The sequence below is a fragment of the Thermobia domestica genome, chromosome 7 (genome assembly GCF_964235325.1).
Source record: "Thermobia domestica chromosome 7, izTheDome1.hap1.1, whole genome shotgun sequence".
Taxonomy (NCBI): domain Eukaryota; kingdom Metazoa; phylum Arthropoda; class Insecta; order Zygentoma; family Lepismatidae; genus Thermobia; species Thermobia domestica.
In genome coordinates this window covers 79,428,333-79,454,176 of record NC_137460.1, presented here as the reverse complement: position 1 = coordinate 79,454,176, position 25,844 = coordinate 79,428,333, and the positions used below count along the sequence as shown (strand labels likewise).

At 36.2% G+C, this 25,844-nt stretch overlaps 1 protein-coding gene across 5 annotated transcripts in view; it reads left to right on the top strand.

The window, feature by feature from the left end:
• Nucleotides 1-25,844, top strand: part of LOC145690219 (WD repeat-containing protein 47) — a 584,313-nt gene that overhangs the window by 213,481 nt on the left and 344,988 nt on the right. The window contains exon 1 of one of the 5 annotated variants that reach the window (XM_081764897.1): nt 17,629-18,803. The exons of the other annotated variants lie outside the window; for them this stretch is intronic. Within the exon in view, the coding sequence (XP_081621023.1) occupies nt 18,276-18,803 (528 nt within the window). The 5' untranslated portion in view covers nt 17,629-18,275. Of the gene's footprint in view, nt 1-17,628; nt 18,804-25,844 lie in introns of those variants that run through there. 5 annotated transcript variants of the gene reach the window in all.

Below are 25,844 nucleotides of genomic sequence, written 5' to 3'. Positions count from 1 at the left end.
GCGAAAAAGTTGCTGTTCCAGGACCACAGTGCACTCTGACACCGTTCTTTCCTCATACGTGAATTTCTCACCAGAAATAAGATGATCGCACTTCCACACTCACCCTACTCTCCACATTTGGCTCGTGTGGATTCTGCTATCTCCCCAAAACTGAAGATCCAAATCGAAAGTCACAGTTTGACACAATTGCGGAAATTCGGCGCTAATCATAGAAGGCGCTTGACACGCTTCGGAAAGAAGACTTCCAGGACACATTCCAGCAGTGATAGAGACCTAGGAGCGCTATAGTGCTACAAGGTGATTATTTTAAAGGTATTAGCTTGTGTATAAACGTAGATAGATAAAATACTTTCTTGTAAACCGAACTAGTCTCGAAACTTTATAATACCACCTCATGTAGGGCTAATTAACATAGTATATGTCACATATAGGCCTAATGGGTGAACTAGTGGTTAACGATATCCCTAATCATATTATATAGTTTAGTAATTATGGATCTTCAAATATGTGAACTCTCCATGTCGAAGTCTTACCTTCTGCCCCCCATCCACTTTGACTGTTGCGATTTCGCATCCTGGCTATAACAAGTAGCATGAAGAAATTTGGTTTATAATGGCGTGATATATTCTTAATTAAAAATCGAAAGTGGTAGTAGATTTCAACCACTTCCGGTTTTAGTAGAGATATTAGTTTGGAGAAGAAATATACAGTATCCTTGGGACGCTTAGTTGATTCCAGAAAATTGCTTCTCAGCATCTATTATTTTTACTGTATAGCGATCAACGTTAAAACCAGAAGGGGTTGATTTCTGCTACTTCAGGTTTTAAAAGGTTAAAAGAGAAGATGGTATTTCCTCTTAAATTGATTTCAAAGACTCTTCTCGCTATATCTTATCGTTTTTGTTCTACGTATATCAGTATTGAAACCGGAAGTTGTAGTGAATTCCCATTACTTCTGGTTTTAGTAGAAGGTTAAGGATGGAGATTAAATGTATTCTTGGGATAGTTAACCGCTTCTAGCTATTAGCTTTTATATCTACAGAAGTTAACGTTAATATCGGAAATGTTTGATTTCTACCACTTCCGGTTTGAAAACGCTTCCATCAACAAATTCCGTTCCTAATTTTTGACTCTTTACATCGTGGCTAAAATTGATGGTAATCCATCAAGTATTTCGTCATTTTTTGTTTGTTTCCCAGACGGACGCACGGAGTACAAGATAAGGTTTGGTAAATTAAACTCCTAAAAATGTGTAAAATAAGTTATACAATGTTGAAATAATGTCCACTTGTTCATTTCTCATTTCTCTCTCTTTTTCTCATGTATGTTTCCTGCTCAGTGGAATTGCACTAGTTAGTCTAGATTTTAACCCGAGAAAGCCCATGCTAATTTTACCCTTAAAAGGCCCCAAGGGATGCCTCTGAGACTCCCTGCTGCATATACAAGCTATCTGAACTTACCGCGACCATTTGCATTTTCCGTCATTAATAGGAAAGGCTAGTCACTGCTTTGCTATGAAATCATTTGTCAGTGGTACCGGTAATAAAAAATGAACAGTGTCAAATAATTAGAAAAGTACATACTTCACTAGGAGCCTCAGAGGCACCCCTTGGGCCTTTAGGTTAGTATAAAAAAATAACCCATTTTTTTCTGAGATAAAGTAAAAAAAAAAAAAAAGAGCTTAGGAAATACAATGAGAGGGTGTATTTCAAACAGATAGGAGAATTTTAGAGCGCAGGACACGGCACGAAATACCTATTAAGAATAATAGCATTAAAAGTTGACCAGGGTGCCTCCGAGGCACCCCTTGGGCTGTCTAACTTATTAAAGTGTAGAATTTATCGTTTCTCTGTTTATGGAAACGTAATCTTCGACACATCATTAATGCTATGCACCTGTTTTAGACATTTGCTGTAACACGCGATGGCAAGTACGTTGTTACAGTTTGCGCGTCGGAGAAATACGAGAAGATAAATAAAATAAAAAAAATTAACACACTCGTAAATAAAAGAAGATAAAGCGGTGGAAAAGCGATAACTTGTTTAGCAACTTCTTAGAAAGTATATTTAAGACATGTCTATGCATACAAAAGCATACCGGTAGTAATTTATTTCCAGTTCGGTCTTTGGGGTCTCCAGTCACTATTAATGGATAAGAATAATTTTAGTGTTTGGAAGTCAGACCTACTGCTAGGTGACCAGATTGACCAAAAAGGGTGTAATGTGTAAACCAACAGAAAATGGAAACAAATATATCACTGAATTCGTAAGTAGAGAGCCTGTAAAAATCACGGGGGGGGGGGGGGGATAAAAATAATAACAGCAAAATGGGTCACTCACCATAATTCCTACTTCTGAGAACTCTGACTTTTTCAGTCATTTTCACATCGAATTTTACTTTTCTAATTTGTTCCAAAGTCGACACTAATATATGACATCAGTAATTTTTAACCCTCGCACTGCCAACGGAGAGGGGGAGTTTGTGCCCACCACAGTATATTTTTTTGTAATTACTCTTCTAATCGTTTCTTTAAAATTGTAATTATATATATATATATATATATATATATATATATATATATATATATATATATATATATATATATAATATTGCTCAAAATGTTTCGCTAAAGCGTATATCACACGGTGGTGCAAATTCCTTCATTGGTAGGAGATGTGATTGATTTAGAAGTATCACTCCTAGATGGCAGTATAATAAATAGTTGTTAGTCGTATCCCGTGTACTGTTCATTTCAGTCCCTGTAGATTTTTGAGAATTTCTAATTTGTTTCTTCTGCCAGATACATTTAATCTTGAAAGGTGGGTATAAAATGACCCCCTTTGGTAGTCCACGTTAAGAGTCGGCAGGAGTCAAGTGACCTTGACAAATCGAGGATCTATCAGCCTTCCTGATTCTCCTTGCAGTGCAAAGTGTTTCCTTATTTTGGCAACAGATGGGGTTGTTGCTGAAATGCCGTCAAAGCAAATGGCACCCCTCCTTTTCCTTCGTTTTCCCCTGCATGTGGTCAAAGTTAGACAGCGCAGGAGGGGGTGGTTGCGGCTGGAAATGGGACAGAAGAGTGAAATTCCTTTCTTTCGGCTAAAAGAGAAACAGAACTGAAGAAAAAAATAAATAAGAGGGACCAACATGATTATCAGCCGTCAGCTCCGTGTCTAGAGAGCCACTCAAATATCTACGACGGTTACAAACATCTCTTTCTCAAAGGATTCTACCTATGGTAAATAACAGAATAGTGCGAGAAGAGTCTGATATAAAATGAAAAACCATACCAATATTAAAAAAAAAAAGAAAGAAAGGGAGAGTCAATAAAACTATTCTAATTTATTTAGGGCCATCGTGGTTAAAAAAACTTTCAATTGAAAGGCAGAAAACCCAGGCAAAAATCTGAAATGTATTGACAATGTGACTCTTTTCTAGTGGGATTTATTTCCTTATTTTCTTTTCAAAATATGACCACCAGATTTACCCTCTCTCTTCACATTCGAATGGTCCTGGGTTCGATACCAGTGGATGACCATCCTGAGTTTTTCCTATTACAACAGGAAAGGGCTGCAATATTACATGCAGCCTTGGGAACCGGATTGATTGATTGATTGATTTTGAGTTTTACGTCCCGTTCAGCAGCGAGGCTATATGAGACGTGGACCTACTGATTAACGTGGAATCCGAACCACATGAGCTCCCGCCGGGAATTGAACCCGGGTCCTTGGGAACCGGCTTGGAAGGACAGGAGGGAGTATATGCCCTGCTTGGTGTTGTTTTTTATTTGGGGAAATAGACCACTTCATTAGCAATAGAATTAAAACATGTGTCATCTTCTTTAGGAAGGTACACTCATGTCCAAAATTATTGTTGCATGTCTATAAATATGTTGTTGTAGGAATATAATTTGATAACGAATTCATCCGATATTTCTTATCATGTTGGTATGTATACAATTGGCAGAGACATGTATGTGGCAAATTTCATGTCAAAAGAGCAGTAAATAAGAGCAATAAAACGAAAATAAAACTTTCGCGTCCATTTAGCAACATTTGTTTAGTCATTCTAATTTTCGTATTTATAAATATTTTCCTATGAAGTTTACCACATATACATTTCCCGATTGTACACATAATTAGTATCAGTATTAAAAGTACCCAGCAAAATCATTATTACATTATATTCTTACAAGAAGACAGTTATAGATATGCAACAATCATTTTGGACATGAGTGTACAAGGACATAACAGGTGTTTTTCAAACATTGAATTAGTGTTCGTATAAATTGAACTTATTTCTTGACGTCATAGAAGTAAGAACTTTTGCAGAGCGACGTAAGTCCGGTGACAATACAATATTCCATTGTTACTTTCATACTTTGCAATATATCTATTTATTTTAAAAGCAAATTTTAATATATTTTTATTTTCAACTTCTTTATTCTAAAATAAATGTTAGCCTTGAACCAGCCCTGGTTTCCCTGGTTGCATATCACTTCAGGATTTGGAATATGTGTCCAATGAATAAAAAATGATAAAACACCTTTTAAAGACATTCTTTTGTTAATCAATTCGCACTAAAAAGTTAAAAATAATTTTGTTTATGCAAGACTAAATAAAAAGAATAGTGAGCGTCATTTTAAGAATTTATAAAGTAACTGTAAGGCTATATTAGAGCGCATCCCATTTTTTATTTTATTGTCATGCATAAACATTTTTTTTTATACTTTTAAGTGCGACTTGATTAATGAAAGACTGTCTTTAAAATGTTTATTAATATCTTTTTTATTATTGTTAATGTTTGAATCCTTGGCATAGGGTGTTTATTTTGGTAAGGTACCATCTGGTGCGTTTCTATACTACTAGGGTACCGGTATATTAAAATTTAGTTTCCTATGCGTTACTACATACATTAAACAGCACTTAAAAAAAAGGAATTACTACCGAATATAGAGTGTTTCTCCGCTAATAAGAGGGAGACAGATTGAGGGTACCAAACACCCCTACCGTTGATTGAGAAATATTTAGGTGTCGACACTGATGAGCAACATCTACATTTGAATTTGAATGTTTTATGGGCTTTAGACAAATGATTCAGACCGGGATACATGGGGGATGGGGGACGGACATAATGGCAGGCGGACGAAATAGCAGAGGACGAAATGGCAGGAGGACATAAAAGCAGAAAGTATAATTTGAACTCTCGGGTTTTAAACTATTTTATTTCTTGCTTGGTAAATGAAGATTTCAACATAAATTTTCGATTTATTCATTATGTTCCAAAATTGGAACTGCTAATAATATTTCAATTCTGAGAATTGTGATGTCGTGAGAATTAAGAGAGTGCCACCAAGATTTCCGCCGGAAGTTTGGGATGCTCATGAGGCAACTCTATTTAATAATCCTCGCATAAATAACTTATGTGAGGGGTGGAATCATAAGTTTTTCCATTTGGTTAGACACAATCACCCAACGGTAAGAAAACTCATACAAACTCATACATACAAGAAATTAATGTCCACTCAGAATAAGCCTCAAATCTGTCCATCTCCCAATGTTGAAGACAACTCTGCTCCCAATTCTCCACAGCATTGTTTTCGACTACAGAAATATTTTGAACATCGCTATATATATATATATATATATATATATATATATATATATATATATATATATATATATATATATATATATAATATGAGAACGAACATACCCTTCCCCCAATGTTGAAGACAGATGTGCACTGTTGCATACATACCTGTCGTTTCTCGTTTCTTTTTGTCCATGAACTCAAAATCCTGGGCAAGGCTTGCATAAACTTCCTGCCATGCTTTTTGCTTTTCAATTCTATCCTTGAAAGAGTCTGTTATCTTATCCCATATGTAAGGTCTACATTCCACAAGTTCAATAAGGGTTAAAATATCGAATGGAAAAATTCTTGCCATCTCTAAAAATCTAAGCAAAACTAGAAAGGTAAGAATACAATAATACACAACCTTTTCATCCAGTCACTGTAGCTAAACTGCGGAACTCTATCAGGGGGTCGAAGCCGGTACAAAGGGGAGAGGGAAAACTTCGATACATAGCTTTGGTCTTTGTTTTCAATTGCCATTCCACAAATTCTTTTAAAAATGGGGGTTTTGGAAGTGAGAGAAAAAATCTGCAACAAGTGAAGCATAAAGTCACATCCCTGTTGTTGAGATCACAATCAAGAAAATGCCAAATGAGTCACTTGTCCTTGGAGCTTTGCAAAGAGTGTTTGATTGTGCTGGTTTCGTTTCAAAATAATGATAATTCTACTTTGACTTGTCAACAAATATTCTATTCAATCATTGCTAATTGAGTGGGACCGGGAAAAGTGATCTGCACACAATTTTGATGAAAATAAAAGGAAGTAATAATAATCAGGAGTTTTTTCCATATGCTTATGTTCACAGTGTATCAAACTTTGAAAATGACGCTTAAATTAATTTCCAGAATGTATTAAAATTTATGTGCATTAATAGATTAAAAAATATACCATCAAAGAGTGTGTGTGAGAGAGAGAGAGAAAGAACAAAAATTTAAAAAGGAGTGGAAAATAATCAAGAAATTAGTTATCTAAATTTCCTATACTCTATTTGGTAATAGCTATTTAGAGGGAAACCAGTATTCTTCAGACTTCCCACATTTTATACTTATTTAATAAAGGGAATTAGCTACTCCAAAACAGAGACTGTAAAAAAATAATAAGCTGTTCCGAAGTTGTTTATAGGACAAGATAATAATAATATTAATATACAATTGTAATAGATAAAATGAAAAAAAAAAATTCCAAAGACATGAAACGAAACAAGAATACACAGCGCCTTGTAACTCACTCTCTTCATCTAACCCACTGGCCGGCCGACATTATAAGCCGCATGTGCATCCAATCATAAGAAAACATTGCCCCCGACAAAATCGGTGTCGGCGATATCGCCGACAATATCGGGGGCTTGGCCGACAGCATCTGCGTGTCGGAGGATCGGTCGATAATGTCGGTGGCGTGTGCAAGCTACGATTTGAAGTCTATTTCACCGCCATTATCGGCACTTCCACCGATATTATCGTTGCCGTGTGCAAACGCACTTAGGAATCTTCCCCCCGTGGTAAAACCTGCCGAAATTGGAAGCAATATCAAAGAAACACTGCTTTGAAAAGAGAGGGAGCAAACATGCATAAAGAGATAGTTAGAGTCGGATTTAGGTTTAGTGGGGACCCAAGCTGTTTAAGGTAATGGGGCCTTTTATGTGTGTCCAGATCAACATAGACACCCTACATACAGAAATGGAGAAACTAGAGATAATTTAGGAAGCAGACTAGCAGAAGGAGCTCCATTAATTACATGAACCTAGGCTACATAGCAGGAAGCACTGTTGCTATGTATATATAAATTTTTTTTTTTTTTTAATTTTCTTATATTTTAAAAATGTATATCCAGTTTTTCTTTAGATTTTGGGGCCCCCCAAGAGAGCGGAGCCCTAAGCTATAGCTTGTTTAGCTTATACGTAAATCCGGCGCTGTAAATAGTATATATATACAGGCACGGATCCAAGGGTGGCTATAGAGGCTATATCCCCCCTCCCCTTCCTTGATGCTCACGTATACACAGGATAAAATGGGCTTCAATCCTGTTTACTCTGGATAAAGAGGCAAATTATGGTTTAGCTCCTCCCTTGATCATATCCTGGATCCGCCACTATATATATATATATATATATATATATATATATAATATATATATATATATATGTGTGTGTGTGTGTGTGTGTGTGTGTGTGTGTCTAGTACACATAAACGAAGACTTTAATTCGGCTTCTCCTTCACAAATCTTTGTCGAAAGGTTGACTTTATCGCTACAAACACAAATTACTTCTTCTCATAGAAACCATCTACAAATACACTGTACTGCTGAAACAGAAACCATCAACTAAAGAGGTCATAAATTTTGTCATTCCTCGTGTTTGAAGTTTCCGTTCTTCACAATGATTCCCTTCCTCCCGCCCCTGTTAAGAAGCTCAAAGTAGGTTTTCAAAAGGACTGGCTCCCGCTGAGAAGGAAAGTGGGATGAGGAATGACTATAGTGACATCTAGCAGTTAGACGGCCAAGTACGTGAAGACGAAAAAATCTGATTTCTGAATTCTGTAGATTCAATGATGAAGGATATAATTTCTCATCGATTGTGTAATGGATGTCTTTGGAAACAGCGAAAAAATAGTACAGTAGCGCACAAATACAAAGATCGTACTCCATTCTCAAAAAAGTCCGAAGTTTTTAGCTATTTTCCTTACTGTAAAAAAACAGAAGACTTTTCCCTCTAATTTTGATCATTTTCTTATCGGAATTTGGATTATAATTATCTGTATTTATAAGAAGAAAATATCACGCACAGCGTTCAAATTGCACCTTTAAAATGAGATGCATCATATTTAGTGAGCTACTGAGACATTTTTGCAAAAGAACGAAATGAAACGATGATTTGCCTAAAAAATTGTTGAGATCCCATGTTAAATTGAACACCAATATTCCGGTCGTTGTAGGGCACTCCTTCTCCCTCTTAATGAGAATGAAGAGTCTTAAATTCCACATTTGCTCCAGGTAAAGCGAAAATAAATTCGTAAGTGTCAATATGACTTTCAAATTATACCCTGCCCTCGTTAAATCTTTATACACTGTCCTCATTCTTAAGAGTCTCATCTCTTTTCTTCCCTGTTTCATCAAAATTTTGATATTGCGCAGCACGTATCAGAAATTTCGTTATCATTGAATTCTTATGACATACGTGGATTGAGAAGGAAAGCAAATGGCTTTTGAAATTCATCAAAAAAGAGCGAGAAGAATATACTTCATGTTCTTTACATCCGCTGGAATTTATTACTTCCTGAAGTCACGGCCATCTTTATCTCTCTTGCGATGGCCGTGTCTGAGTGAGGTGGCAAGAATGAAATGTTAAACTACCGTTTCTGTTAAGAGAATTCATTTATTGGTATCACAAATAAGTATTGGTGATCTTTTAAGTTTCGAATGCTTTTATGTGTAATAATTTTCATGTAACAGAAAAAGAGGATGAAACAACGATTTTGGCGAGAATAAAAAGTATAGGAGCTTCCAGAGGATTGCAATACTGTACTCTTAAAAGGAATACATCTGGAGATCCGGCTTACTGCAATTATCATTAAAGCGTAGAGAAATATTAAATTTTCAAAGAAAATGTAATCGGAATTATCAGAGGATGCCGGAACGAACAATACTCTAACAAAGAAAGGACGAAAAGAAGCCGAATACGTGGGTGTTCCTTTTGTGGACAAGATGCACACTCTTTGAATAAAATTTGTCGATTACGTAGTTAGTACCTTATTTGCTTACTTCTCATTTTTGTTCTTTTGTTTATTTTGCCGATGGAACAGGAATTGTCGTAAACATTTTGCTTGTCGTTCGTGGTAAGACTTCTGATTTCAAATTGTCGCTGGACATGTTTTTGTGTACTGGTGGACATATGCTAGAGGAGTTGTACTTTTTAAAGAAATGACGATAAAATCAAGGTCAAAGCAGCGACATTACCCGAGTGATGAAGAATTAGAAACGGATGTTACATAATGAATTTACATGATGAAACTTCCATGTATGGTTTAGCACATACGCCCATGTTATCGTGGGTAAATGGTATCGTCTTCACTTACTCCTTATGCAACGTCAACAGTTTGTAGATAGAACTTGACGCACTAATTACATACAGTCACGTGGACTTCATTCCACATTTGGTGAAGGTGATGGATATAATGGTTACTTTGTAAAGTTTTGCGTTGTTGCTCTGTTTATTTTGCATAATTTCAGAGACCACGGATATCGAATCTCTAAAGGCGTGCTGCCTCCCTCACTCTGAATGTGCTGAATGACGCAATAAAAATTAAAATGGGTGGAGCGGGTAATAACTCAGCATGTGTTGTTACAGGTCATTAAGTGTGGGCCATAGAGATTTCGATCAGCAGGTGATGAGCACTTTAATCCTTCTTCTGCTCTTTCAATCCTACGTCTCGTTTCCAATATTTCGTGAGAGAGGGAGCGCAATGGAAAAGTAGTTCTAACATTGTTGTTTCGGTGGGCTTTGTGTTCTAATTTCGAACTGTTGAGCGTGGCAGTAATTTATTTTTTTAAAGGATGCCGTAGAGAAACTTACAATAATAATTTGATATACTAAACTACACTGGTGTGCAATACTTAAGGACGAAAGTAAGTTTTGCATGCTGTGTCACTCCCAAGTGGCATAAATCGTTGAAACTTGAACCATACTGTTCCTTCCTGTTCTGCCTAATGATCCTCCAGCACTTTGTAGCATATTTTTTATCTTATCCTTAAGCAGAACAGGCATTTCTATTCCTCCTAATCTTCAGAATTATCGAAGGAATTATCACCACAAGGTAATAATTTGGTTTGTAATAGAAGCCCAAAATAGCTCACTCCCTCACAAAATAAGTTGCGTGAAGACGGTGGTCGAAGAAGACTTAACTCTAACGATACCGTGAGCGCAGTGAGCGTGAAAAAAATTAGCATAAGTCTGAAGCCTATAATTTAATAATTTGATTGCTATATTTTAATATTAAGGAGATGAATTTTTTGGGACCCCCTGAGCCTGGAGGCCCAGGAGCCTGGACTCCATTGACTCCGCCCTTAATCCGCTCCCTGTAATGTTCGAAACTACTTAACCAAAATTGGTTATTTTGACAATTCTTTCCCATTCGAGAATATGTTTTTCTCCCATTCTCCATATTTTCTCTTTGTACGCCTTTGGTTTTACATGACACTACATGAAAAAGAATGACATGGGCAAAATTAGGCGAACGCGGGGTGCCCCGAAAAGTTTGTCAAGTCACTGCCGCAGATACATTCCAAAATGTGGAGGTGTCTTGTCATGCTGGAAGAAGGTGGATGCGGTTCCATTAGGGTTTCAGCAACTGTATTACAAAATCTTTCGGCGTTGAGGTTTTTGTTGATAAATATCGGTGTGACGATCCTCATGTCCCAAATTCGGCACCACACCATTACCTTTTTACAGCCTGCTGGCTTGCGGGCCATGGTTCAATGTGAATTATTTTTACTCCAATATCGCATGTTTTGCTCACTGAACCTGTGCCAACGTAAAACTCAGCCTCACTCAAGAAGAAAATGGTTCCTATAAAATCCGGGTCTTGTCTTGAACCTGCATTTCAACAGCCCAGTCACATAATTGGAGTCTGCGATCATTATAATCTTTACTAGTATGATGCAGCAATTACATATTGTAGGAATGACATTTATTCACTTTGAGTATTCGCTCAATGCTCCGATGGCTTAAACCTGTCTGCTTTGAGAGTTGACGAGTACTCTTCTTCGGACTTTTTAATATGGACGCAATGGTAAATGTCAATGTCTGTTCATCAGCTGTTCTCATCGGACGACCAGTTCTCTTCTTGTCTTTCACACTACCTATTTCCGTGAACTTAGCTATCAACTTAGCAACAGTGTCATTTGTGATGGTATCACGGTTCGGGTGTTGTTCGTTGAACTTCTGGACAAACTGCTAGGTCGAATTTTTTACCCAGAAGAAGGATTACTTAAATTCGATTCTGGATTATAAGTGACATCTTTCAAACTTAGGAATGTAATATATATATATATATATATATATATATATATATATATATATATGGTAAACCTACCTAACTTCGTGATAGCATATCTTATTCCGGGAGGGTGTGTCTCTAATTTCGTGATTGTCATTTATCATTGCTCATATGCTGCAGATGAGAATGGTTATGTCAGGTGAATTATGAATTTGGCACTTTTCATGAAACCATCGTAAACAGAAGCAGCACTGTATCCAGGGGCTACGATTCTTTCCTGGGCTTTAGCTCTTGTTACAACTAGCGCACAGGTCATCAGTTTCCTTACCCTGATACTTGTTCTTTTTAGCTGGAAAATCACCTTCCACTTCAGTGGCATTTGTCGTCGACGTTGTGGCCTGATCAGGAAGATGAACTGTTGCCTTCGTCTCTCGTCGAGCTTTTCTGCTAGAAACAGTATTGTTTTTGTCAGGCAGGGTGAAATTCGGTACACGGAGAAGAGTATCCATCGATGATGTAGAAATACTGGTCGAAGCGAGTAATTCATTCTAAGCGCATACAGACTTAGTTGCTTCCAGGGAGGAGTCGGGACGTGTTGGGACTGTTGTTAAGTGCTTCACTGGATACTGCTTGATGATTCAGAGAAAATATTCCCGTTTTAGTGAAACCAGATACGATGTTTACGGAAAATGCTTTACTGAAGGAAGGGTTGAAGAGAGAGTGAAACTCATAACGACCATGAGCCATCCTGACTCAGAATTTTAGAAGAATATGATGCAATTTGATAATCGTCTTTTGCTTTACAGTTGCACTACTCTTTCAATGTTATACACAAAATGATAACCAGAGTATTTTTAGAGCACATCTGTAACAACAGCTACACAATGACACCGCGCACAGACACAAAATATTTGGTCTTCGAAGGTCACTTGACTGAGAACCGCTTTCTACCCTGTGCACCAATTAACATCGTGAGTGACGCCCGCACGGTAACAATTGCCACTGGAAAACAATTTCACCACATGTCGATATTCCTGCCCTCTCTTGAGCACTGATGTAAATTTATCTATAATGCATACCTTCCTCTGTGAATAATAATGGTCTCGTATCACGAATTAAGGTACATCACGGAGTTAGGTAGGTTTACCCTATATATATATAAATTAAAACTCCATCCCTGTTTCTTTTCACTTCTTTTCTTTCCTTCTAGATCAAATATTTAAAAAAATATACTTAAAATATGTCTTATTATTTTAAATTAGAAGTAAAATTTCAAATATATCTCTAACCTTACGGAATTCCGAGTTATGGACTTTTCTTATAACAGTTGTAATCCCCGCTCTTTTTTTCCTTTTCACTCCTCTTCTTCCCTTCTAGGTCAAATATATATATATATAAACGCTTAAACATGCGTCTTAGTATTTTAAATGAGAAATCCAAATACCAAACTTCACATCTCTAACCTTAATTCCGATGTATAGGCATCTTATTATAATAATTGTAATTTCCACTTCCTTTTACTTCCCTTTTGTCAAATGTTAAAAAAAGGAAAACTCTGGAACTCGTGTCTTATCAGGTCGTTTAAAATGTGTTGAGCGTTTTCCGCATGAGATAGCATTAATGTTCCAAATATCACGGAGTATGAGTTGCAGCATCTCAGGACTAACATTATTCCAAGGATGTTATAAAAGAGAGGATTTACCCATACCACAAAATCGTGAAGCCATACGTCACAGCCATACGTATCCTATGATTGATGATTTTCTTACCTGTGACAGATTATTCCGGGTAATTTTTTCTCACTCTTATTTGTACACCCATACGTGCAGCATGTAACCATTGTATAATATAAATATGAAGCAACAAGTTAAAAATAAACGACAGACACACTACATGTTTACATGCGAAGATCGCAATATTTTGAGTCAACATATATGGCGGAAAAGAGAATAACCAATCAGATGTGCCGATCAGTTTTTTTTTTTTTTTTTTTTTTTTTTAAAGCTACATTCAGTTAATAGGATGAAGATACATATATGCAGATCCTCTGTTGTATAACTTCCTTGCGTTATTCGACATTTGGCAGTTGAAGCTAGTTGATGTGCAATAAGTGTTGGAATTCGTATAATCAAATGTAAGGTGTTGGACCTTAAAGATGAGTAAACTTTCTGCAAAACTGCTATATTGTACAATTTTATTTCGATAAAGGCGCAATTCTGCGCAGACGTGTGAAAAAATTTATGAGTTTATGCACAAGATACGTTAGCAACAGCCAAAAGATGATTTAGTGATTTTCGTTTTGAAAATTTCGATCTTTAAGATGCTCCTCGCAGTGGGCGGCTAATCACAACAGAAGTGAATGATATTCTGGTAAAGATCGAGCGAGATCTCCATGTAAATAGTTATATGATATCGCCAATGACCCAAACATCCATTACCAAACAGTGTTAAACTATTTGGAGATAGCTGGCTACAAAAGAAGCTCAACGTTTAGGTGCCACATGATCATTTACTCGATCGAATTTCCCATCTGTAAAATCCTACTAAAATGTAACGAACTCGAGCCATTTCTGAATCGACTGATCACTAGGGATGAAAAATGACAACCTACGACAACCACATGCGAATAAAATCGGAGTCGAAGCGAGGAGACGTTCCACAACCTGTGGCCAAACCTGACGCCCAGGAAGATTGTGCTGGTTGTTTGTTGGAATTGTAAGAGCATCATGAGCCATTTCCACCGGGTAGAATGATAGACCAGGATCTATACTGCCGAGAATTAGTATGAATGCACCTACTAATTCAAAAGAAACAGTCGGAACTGGTTAACAGAAAGAGTGTCATATACCATGTTGACATCACTGTAGGGTGCAATGTGTACTGAATTGTTTCTTCCACCATGAGCGTAGCGCAAAGGAAAGGTATCGTATCGTTCTTTCTATACGTAGAAGTTGTAGAACTCAGTCAGTATCAACTATTATTACATGGACAGACTATCAACATCTAAGACATTGTAATAACAATAAAACTAAAACTATACTACGTATTGGTCCTTCTTCTAAATATATAATAGCTTATCATGCCCTTAGACCTATCGATGAAACAAACATAAGTAAATGATCCCACGATCAATATTCACACAAGCCAAACTAAATTACCATTGACTGCATAACCCATGATCTATTAACAAATAAATCACAAATGAAATCTACGGCAACACCTTGTCCGATATTTCAGTAAATTTTTCCGTTCATTATCCCGGGTCCACGTGAAAAAGACTGTCCTTCTTCTTTTTGTTCTTTGACTGAAGATATTCATTAGTCCTATTAGTATCCCTTTCATACTCTTCAATTCGCCGCGTAATCTTAACCATGCCTTCTCTCGGCCTCATTCTCATTTCTCATCTATTAGGATTTGCATCATATCTTCCTTCACTTCTATTAACTGCCTACATCTATTGACATCATCTCGGCTTCGTAACAAATCTTCCTTTTGACTTCGATTCCGGATTTTGTTTTTTCTAACCTTATTTCTTAAAAACTATATTCTTTTTGCTATTATCTTTCTTTGTGGTCCCCATTTGCTTCAGCAGAACCGTGGCTTGACTATTTCCTTCCTGTTCTTGTTCAGAATATTCAGATAACCTCAGTATTATATGTACTAGATCCCTTTATGACGTTTATCTTCTTTGAACTTCCACTGGTCAGCAGTTTTATGGTTGTGACGAAAATGCTCCTTTTGACGCTAACACTACTGACTGAATCTTGAAAAGAGATTCCATAATACTCTACAGAAATCTGCTTCGGAACGTATTATCTGCGTCCCCGCTTCATGGTCAGATAATTCTGTTATGCTACCTATACCGAGTAGCTCAAGTGGTAGAGCGTTGGCTTCACATTCGGGAGGTCGTGGGTTCGAATCCCGCTGCCGACCATCCTGACTGAGGTTTTCCTGGGTTTCCCTCAGTCCTACCATGCAAATGCCAGGATGGTATCTACTAAACAGTCCCTGGCCGATACCTTCCCAAATCCTTTCCATTGTTATTATTGTTGTTGGATATCCAGTGTAAAATGGCCTCTGAGCTGTATCTGGTGATTGTTAAATAAATAAATAAATAAATAAATAAATATACTCGACGCCATTTCCAGCGAATCCATCCTAATAATGTTCTTTCATAATGTTATTGTTAAATCACAATAAATGTATTTTCAGTTTTGATATCCAAAGTGTCAATACTTTTTGACAACCTGATATTTGAAATGAGAAGTCCATATACCGAATTCCATGTATACAGTCTTCAGGAAGTCGACGATACGAACATTTTATTATAATAATTGCCACTTTTAATTCTCTCCTTCCTCGATAATTTCCAACAATCCTCCCGTAGTAGTACCTTAGTCATAATACATATGCCTTTCCAAATTTGAAGTTTCTAGCTTAGGCGGTTTCATTAGTAGCCAGCCACTGAGAACTTCTCTCTCTCTCTCTCTCTCTCTCTCCCATAATAATAATAATAATAATAATAATAATAATAATAATAATAATAATAATAATAATAATAATAATAATAATAATAATAATATTATTATTATTATTATTATTATTATTATTATTATTATTATTATTATTATTATTATTATTATTATTATTATTATTATTATTATTATTATTATTATTATTTTGCAAAAATATTAAAGTTTGCTTCGTGGACAGCGTATTTCCAATTTGCCGTTTCCTTATGCCATTACGGATTCAACACACAATGAAAAGCTTCATTATGGACACATTAAGAACTACGTACGAACTGTGCAATCACAAAGTTAATATTTTCTTAAAAATATATCATTAACTTTTCTCCACTTCGCTGAATTACGAATTATTTAGGTAATTATTATGACAAAAGGATAGTAACTTCTATTTTTTAAAAATATTATTTTGATAATAAAATACCGAAACATGGTGAGGTAATTGGTGCATCTTTTAATTGTGATATGAGTCTAGTCATTTCATTTTTGATTTTGCTTGTTCTCATATGAATATACTTAATACAGTATTTTTTTTCCTGGTTTGGTAATTACGAGCATCCCTTTTGTTAACCCAAGCTTATTACAGTAATAAAGTTAAGATTTTCTGAGTTATTATCGGAGAGTTTTAAGAAAAAATTCTAGTTTTGTAGCAATTTATATTTTTTAAAAAATGCAAACGGTAGCAATTGTAAAAGATTAACAAAAAACTCCAGTCAAATTTGAATTGTAGTGTGAAACAAGTATCTTTTTCCTTTTATTTTATTTTATTTATTTATGTTTTTAGCAGATTTTTATATTAAATGAGTTGTGTAGCTGCATTCGAAATATGTATGTCGATAAATACATCCTTAATGCTGTGGTGAAGATTAAGCTGTAACTTTTTTGTTTTCCATCGATCATGTTGTTCTTAAGAAAGAAATATTTCTTTGACTCTTGATATGATACCCACGGTTCATTTAGGTAAGGGATGATAGATTTCTGTTTCCGAATCGAACCCGGAACCACTCGCACCAAACGCGAGCGTGCTAGCAACTCGAGAAACCCTCTAGTTTTTCGTTCGTATCTTGAAGGAAGATCTGAGAGCATGAAATTCCAGCAAGACTGGGTCAGTGATAGTTGCGTAATGTGAAAGGAGTAAAAAGACGCGCGATTATTCCAATTCATCGCTAAACTGCAAATTAGTTTTACTTCTATTTCATAGCATTGAAACAAGTTTGACATAGGTACTGTGTCAATGGTTCTTACACCGCAAATACAAAGTAAATCAAAGAAGATTAATTTACATATTCATACATCTCCCACGCATCCCATCTGTTTTTCTGTGTAGTGGGTTCTTGTGGTCTGATACGAAGGATGCAGGGACCTGCGTTTCGGATGTTCAGTTTGCATGCTCAATGAAGAAGACGAGCGGTCGTTCCGAATGCTATAGCAGACGACATATAGAACAGCGAATTGAAGGAATTCTCTGCAAGTTTTGTTGTTCTTGTCTACCACTAATGTTGTTTTCTTTTGCCACCATTCCTGTGGAGGTTGGATGGCATAGCTGACATTGCGGGAATATATTATTTTTGTGGGGAGGAAACTCTATTTTAAATCTTCCTGCGGGAAGCGTCTGTAGCAGCATAAATTGACGAGAGGAAAAAAACTGGACTTAAACAGCCATCAATTGACTGGAGACGTAGTGCCGCGTCCTAATATGGCAGACTCAGTGTGATCCAGTGTGGAGTGGAAAGCCAGTGTGCCACTTGCCTACAGCGGCAGCATTTGTGAAAGGATTTCTTTGTGTTTATTTCTTGTAATTTTTTTGCTACAAAAAACAACTATTTCTTCCATGCTTTATCGCTCATCTCTGTACTGATACACATTAATTTAATCCTTTTAATCGTCTTCGACATATGTGACAGTACGCGAAACGTCAAGTGTGGCGATTTTTATAAAGAAACTGACATCACATATTCTTGGAATTCGTTGTGAATGTAGACAAGTGAGTCAGCGGATATACATGTTGCAGTGAATTATTCCGTAAACAGTGCTCAGCGCTCGTTCTTTTCAAGTGCTTATCATTTCGCTCTTTGAAAGTGAAGTTGGTGTTTACGTGTTGTGGTAGTGAAATTATATAGATCAAAATGTCCGAGACTGCAGTTCTTAAACGTTTAGAAGACATGTTTCGGGACATAAAAATTGCTCAACAGGAGAATCATATCCTTGAGCACCATGTTAAAATAGTTGAAACAAAGCATTGCGACATGCACGGGAAAGAAAATGGTTGCAACAGTCGAAGAAGTTCTACTAGCTCCTCGGGACGACGGGACTCGATCAACTCACGAAAATCTTCAGTAGATTCACGACGAGGTTCCATTCCCAATTTACATGAGAAGCGTGATTCTCTTGCTTCATCGAATTCTCGCCGGAATTCTTTAGCCGTACCAGAGAGACGATGTTCTCTTAGTTTGTCCCCGTCTCGTAAAGATTCTTTGGCTGTGCCATCCCTTCGAAAGGATTCATCGGGTTCATTGGGATCACGCCGCTTTTCAGCATTTTCCACTGACTCTCTGGATATCCGAAGGGATTCGTGGGATTACGGGAGACGAAATTCCTCTGGAAGTTCAGGTGGTGGCTTTGAGGACATAATAGTAGAAGAACATGACAAGAAGGTATGCCAGAATATATTATTAGATTAACATCAACTAACATGTAATCACTTGCGTAGATTTTTATATTATCTACATTATTTAGTAGTATAATGTACGTATGACTGTCATAAAGAACCGTAAAATATCCTGTCTTCTGTGTGTGTGTTTTAACATAGTTTCTTCCTAGGATTAGCAATATCTGCTTATTAACTATTTAATTGCCGTGCTTGTGGGTAATTAGGAATCAGATAGCAACCAATTAATTAACTTGTACTCACCTGGCATGGTCTAATAGTTAACCGTTGCGGTTTGTTAGACCGGCAAAAAGAGTAGACCTGCGGCCAGAATTATTCTTTAGGAAGTGTTCATGTTATTACGTCTTTATTTCATAAAAATAGTGGCCCAGCCTTAACTTGAAAGATGAACTTGATTTCAGTAGAAGAAACATTATTCATTGTTCTGGCCTCTTCCCTGAATTTTGCATTTTTAGCACTTAGAAATGCAGAAATGTTTAATAGATATGTTATTTTATATTTTCTCTTCCGTATGTTTTAATAAGGTGTGTTACGTACGTACTTGAGTTCAATGTGTTGCTTAAAAAATCTGACAAAAAATAAGCAGAAGCATCCTATTTCAAACATTTTATAGAAAAATGAATGAACAAGACTATACATTTAAGTAATAAGTTACAAGTAATAAACAAGACTATAATACCAGAGGTTTTCCTCATGGTTAAATATTCAGTGTATTTACCTTTGATGGATTAGAGCCAGATTCGATTCCTGGTAGTGATATATATATATATTAGAATGCGTGAGCGTGATTCGGAAAAATGAAATGAAAACTGTAAGTTTCACGTCCCACGGTTATGCCGGTTAGGCTAAAGGAGACGGTGATGATGAGGGAAAATAAAGTGGGAGGAAACGGGAGAACCCCGAGAATTCCCCTCACACACACAGTGTTTCTCCACCACAAAGTTCACTTGGCGCGAGCTGAGATCGACCCAAGGATCCCATGCATCAGAGGTGAACGCTTTACCACTGAGCCACCGCGACCTCTCCAGCGTGATTCGGGTCCAACGTTCTCGATGATGAAAAAGTGCCATCACACCTACAGAAATGTTTTGCATAAACGAAACGGAAAGGGGTAAAGATGTTTTTATGCGTTTTTTTCTCTGGTAACTACATTGAACGTGTTTTTTTCTTTTTTGGTTCCACATTCGTTGAGATTTTCATTTTTTCTTTTATTTTATTTCACGAACGTCAAGATAATATTATAGTGTCTTGTTAAAAGCAAGGCACTACCCCATTTCACTTGGAAAAACATCGTATTCTTATCGAATTAAGTTAAATCAAACAATTGTGAAAGCCGAAGTATTAAAACTTCGATAAGTGTAGTTTTTCTGTTCCCGTCACTATACAACACCAAAGTTATGAAGGACAAGACCTACTAATAACGTGGACTCGATTTCGAAGTCACGACTAGAGTTTTAATCCAGTGTAGTTGGTGGATGCGCAGACCACTATGTAGTATCAACCCCCCAAAGACTAGGCAGTTCGTTACCTCGTTGTCTCGCCTACGTAAGAGCTAATTGCGAGAATATACCTTCTTATAAAGATAGGTAGGTGGGTGGCCAGGTTTAGGTTGCTCAAGGGACAAGAGCTGAGTGTGTCTCGTCTCGAAAATGTCTCGTGAAAGTTAAAAAAGTGCACAGGTTTTTATCGGAAGAGTTGTTTTGTATGTCCTATTTCATCCTCCCCCGCCCCCTATCTAAACTGAGTGACACCACCCAGGCTAGGGTTGCCAATTCTGAAAAAAAAAAAAAAAAAAAACACCCTTCAAAATTCCCTATGATATAGGTCTAAGTGTGAAGTATCTCTGGTCAGACCTATCCATAGTAAGGAAATGCACTATCGTGAACAAAAAGTGCATTAGCACCTGTATCTTACATAACCTTAGGCTTAGTAGATCCACTAATAATCTTAATAGATACATTGTGCTATAAATCAGAAACTGAAATCGGCATTGATCATTTTATTGTATTTACCAGTAACTGCCACTACTTTAAAATTATCGAAACAGGTGAACAAAAGTTTATTAATCTTTACATGACAATTTTGGGTTTGGAAAATGAAATTTATTCTTTCAAATTTATACTTCAACTACAGGAAATTGCTTTAAGAAGTCCCTTTTTACTCTCAATAAACGTATAAAATTCCTTACAAGTAAAATTCAAATTTTCTCTGAAACAGTTCCTGTCATCTCTTTAAAATTCTTTAAACAGATGAACAAAATATATTGATTGTTGATAGATGATGAAAGGTGACAGTTTTGGATTTACAGAGTAAAAGTTACTTTTTAAAATCTATACTTCGAACTAGATACAAATTTTAAAAAACCGGCCATAAAGGGCCTGGTAAGAAGTTTGTACCGGTCACCGGCTTTAATCAAAATAACAGCATTATTTCCGGCCAGGCCGGTGAAAAACTGGCCAGTTGGCAACCCTGACCCAGGCAAATCATTAACTATAAATATTTCTGTTTCTGATTCCTTGGTCTAGTCATGATAAGCCTCAAAGGAGCAAGTATATGATACATATTTTGAATGAACAGAAATAAATAAATATGTTCTATCTTTGTGTCACAGAAAAGGATATTGGTATGGAATGCGAGGCCCGAAGCATAGGATGCGCGATTTCTCTCATCCTCTTTTTTTATATAAAAAAAGGTAAAAATAAATAGTAATAATTAAAAAAACAAAATAGTAATAATTAAAAAAAAAACAATCTTAAGCGCTCTTTACCGATAGGTTACAAAATTTCAGACTTTAGGGTTCATTGATTTTGTATTGTCGTTTTTTGTTAGAAACAGACATGTAAAAGATGAAACCTACTGTTTAATATGTAAAAGGTAAGAACAAAAATATAACAAATCATAACTAATTTCTTATATAATATGTTTAAGATTCGTATTCTGTATACATACATACACTCATTTCCAAAATCATTGTCGCATATCTATAAATATGTTCTTGTAGGAATATAATTTGATAACGAATTCGTCCGGTATTTCTTATAATGTTAGTATGTATGTAATCAGCAAAGACATGTATGTGGCAAATTTCATGTCAAAAGAGCAGTAAATAAGAACAATGAAACAATAATAAAATTTTCTTGTCCATTTAGTAACATTTTATTTTACTCAATATAATTTTCGTATTTATATTCTTTTCCTATAAAATTTACCACAAATATACATTTCCCGATTATACACATAGTATCAGTATTAAAAGTACCCTGCAAAATCATTATCAAATTATATTCTTATAAGAAGACACTTATACGACAATAATTTTGGACATGAGTGTACATATGAATTTGCAGTAATACATATATTGCACCACCGTATTCTGCTTTGATGTAAAACTTGTATATCAACATTACATTAATCGCTCATGAGGTAAGAGGAAAAAAGATAAACTTTGGGTGGGAAGGGGAATCGATCCTCCACCCCCCACCCGCACTGGCTTCCACATTATGTTAATTAAACTCTGTTTAGATCAAATAACTCTTTCAAATCCAGTGGGTCTTTAAAAATACTTGGTACATTTTTTTTTTTTTTTGGAATAGTAATTCGGTATTTGAATTGCTATCGATTGTCACCTTTCAAATAGATAACTAACGGGATTTTCTGTTAATAAAAGTAATAAAACGTTAAGCTTTATGAAAGTGATATTGTGGATTATCTGGATTAATGTTATCATAATCTCAAGTAATACTTTTTCTTGGTTATATTGTTATTTAATTAGAAAATTTCAAGTGCGCTATCTTGCATTGTTTTCGTTATCATGCTTCTGGTGTTCATTGCCGCTATTTTGATCCCACTTACATGAGCATGCATTGGAGACTTCCCTAGGGGTTATTCTCATTTTAACATCATTGTGGCAGCAATTGTTTCAGTGTGATTGACTTGTTACTCTCATTTAGTTAAGGTTTTATCATCCTCGTGGCTAAGTTGCTAAAGCACGTGCAGGGGCGGCTTTAGGATTTTAATTTTGGATAGGCCCGTTCCCTCGCTTATGGATACATATACACATTTGGTTGATTAATGACAGTAGGAAATTATTTTTACGGTAGTGGTTGATGCTATTTGTTAAATATATAAATACCGTAGTGGAAAATATATTTACTCTTTACTGTATCCTTTAGCGTTTATATATTTTTCAAAATTTTTGGGTAGGTCCATGCCTACCCGGTCTACCCGCTAAAGCCGTCACTGTGTATGTGCTTTCTGTGAGCATGGTGTACCATAGCCAAAGATGATAAATTCGTAGCAGGAAGAGAAATCCTGATAATATTTGTTATTTAATTTTTTCATTAGCATTTTATATTGAAGCAGCGACAAAAGTTCAGTTTCAAGGTTTTCACTATTATTCTGTCATTAACAATGTTCCATTGTTGCTGTCAGTTCTGTTATGTACTATGGTCCTTGCCATTTCATTCAATGTGGCCACCAGCATTAGTAGCACACCGTTGCAGTCGGGGCCCAACGATCCTCACAGACAGTTGCAACATGTCGTTTGCTACCCGCGCACACTGCTTCCAAAGTGTCCAAGTCACGCGGTTTTCTGGCATACACTTTCTCTTTCAAATACCGCAGAGGAAAATAATCCACTGGGTCAAGTCAACTTCTCGGTGGCCACTAAACATTTCCCATGCATAAAATGGGGAGGTGCCCCATCATGCATAAAGTACCAATAGTCCACTCCGTCCCAGGTTGAAACAATGGGATAAACAAACATTTGTAGCATGTGCACATACCTTTCCGCATTCATTATTGTTTCACGAAGAAAGTAAGGACCGATAATAGTGTCATCACGAATACCACACCACACAGTCAGCGTTCAATTGTAGCTCCAGGATTGTTGTTACTAGGGGTCTAGTATTGGCAATTATGGCGATTTATAAACCCACCCACATGGAACACTGCTTCGTGTGACCACAGAATGTTATTCAGGATTTCTGGTTCTTCTTCCATCCATTGTAGATATAATGTGGATTCAGCAAACTCCATCATAACATCACAGTCTTCTAGTGACAGTGCCTGGACAAAATGTGGCTTCCATGGTCTCCAGTCGATCACCTTAATTAGCCGTTGGACCGAACCATACGATAAACCAAATTCCCTATCCCTATGATATTGTTTCAGGGACTTTGCACAAACGCCGCAGCAGCATTGGCTATTTAGCCTCTTCAGTGACATTCTCTTTGGGGGCCCAGTACCCTTTTGGTGAGTAATCAAACCCGTACGCAACAAATTCGCATCCAATCTCTTTGTTTTCACGTCCAGAGTCAATGTGTCTCCTCTTCTCTTGTCCCCACCATCATTGCATCATTACAGGCGACTGCCGTACTTCCATCCTCGCTGTAATCCGAGCACGGTCAGCAATGTCAGTCTCTGCGCCATCTTCACTTAATTACTGGTTAGGCCTGCAACAAATAATAATAACGTAACAATTACATAATGACATGTAATGGCATAGAATAGAACATAATATAACGGTAGCGTTATTTATATTACATCGTTTGTGATAAAATAGCAGTAAAATAAAAATAGGGACATAATAGTGGATCATATATTAGGTCTTGTAGGCCAATTTTGTGTGCTTCCCACACACTTCATTTCACTTAACATTAAACTAATTTCTTCATTATAAATACGAGGCTTGTTCAGCAAGTAAACAATATTGTGATTGATATAAAACATGTTAAACAAGAGATTATTTGAAGAAAAATTTATCGAACACATGCTGCAAACCATTGACGTACACGTTTAACTAAGTGTTTGTGCTCGTAACTCAGTTTGAGTGAATAACGAGACAGTGCTGACTCTTATCAAATTGTGTTCTATCTTAAACATATGGAGAAAAGTTATCATCCCATTTTGTGATACAGTTTTCGAATACTAAAAAAAGGCTCATGTATCCTGCATCCATCGATCGTTGCTTATTTCCGAGCTGAAACTATTTTCTTACCATTAAGGGAACTGTCACTGACTAGTTAAATACCTGAGAAACAACCTAGTATATATAGGTGGTATAGAAAAATTGGTAGAGAGCGATGTGCCCAGTAATATTATCCTCTCATTACTTGTTTTTTAAATACTCAGCACGTCATCAGGATCTTTAACTCTGATGCGCGACTAGTTAAGTACTTAACATGAATACTCGATTGAAAACATCTCTAAATACCGCAGTATAGCTTCGTGGCTCACAGGCGTTATTGAAATCGTTAATGTTCCCCCATTATCAGATGAGTTGAAGACCCTTTCTCTACACCAAAATGTTCGTCCCTCTGAATGAACTACGTATTATTGTTGTATTTTATTTCTAAACAAGTAGAAGGTCGTCCTAAGTTTTGTCGATTCAGACATTTTAAAACAGTCTCCTTAGAAATTTTGTTTCAGATAATTAAATGTCATAAAATTCTAATTGCATACTTTGCAACAATTTGCGACTTATAGTTACATGTGTACATCACAGTCTAGAATTGAAAGTAAAATTAAAGAAGAAAAGCAATATTTTCATTGTCAGAGTTATCAAGTCCAAGTCGACAAAATATGTATCAGATGAAACAAAGCCAAGAAAATAAATAAACTAAAAATCATATTACTGGTAACTACTTGTATATAAGTTTTGATTGTGTAAATCTTAATATAGATGATTTCTCTCACATTAATAATCCATTTAGGATTGTAAAGACAATGTAAAAAAATATATATTGTAATAACTTTCTAAGTTGGCGAACAAGACGGATTGAAAGAAAAAATATTCTTGAAAACAATATTTGAAAGTAATCTTGTTTGAGTGCTCTTAACAGTAAATTCTTGAGCTTTTTTTTTTTCAATGCTAATATTACTTCAGTGTTCTTCAAGTGTATTTGTTTCTATGGTAAAGCTCTTTCGTTCCTTTAAAATAAATTGAAAGGCGTCTCCAATGAGGCCATAGTTAGGTGATGGGGAAAGTAAAATATCATTGTCCTCTTAGGAAGAATCCAGGGAAGAA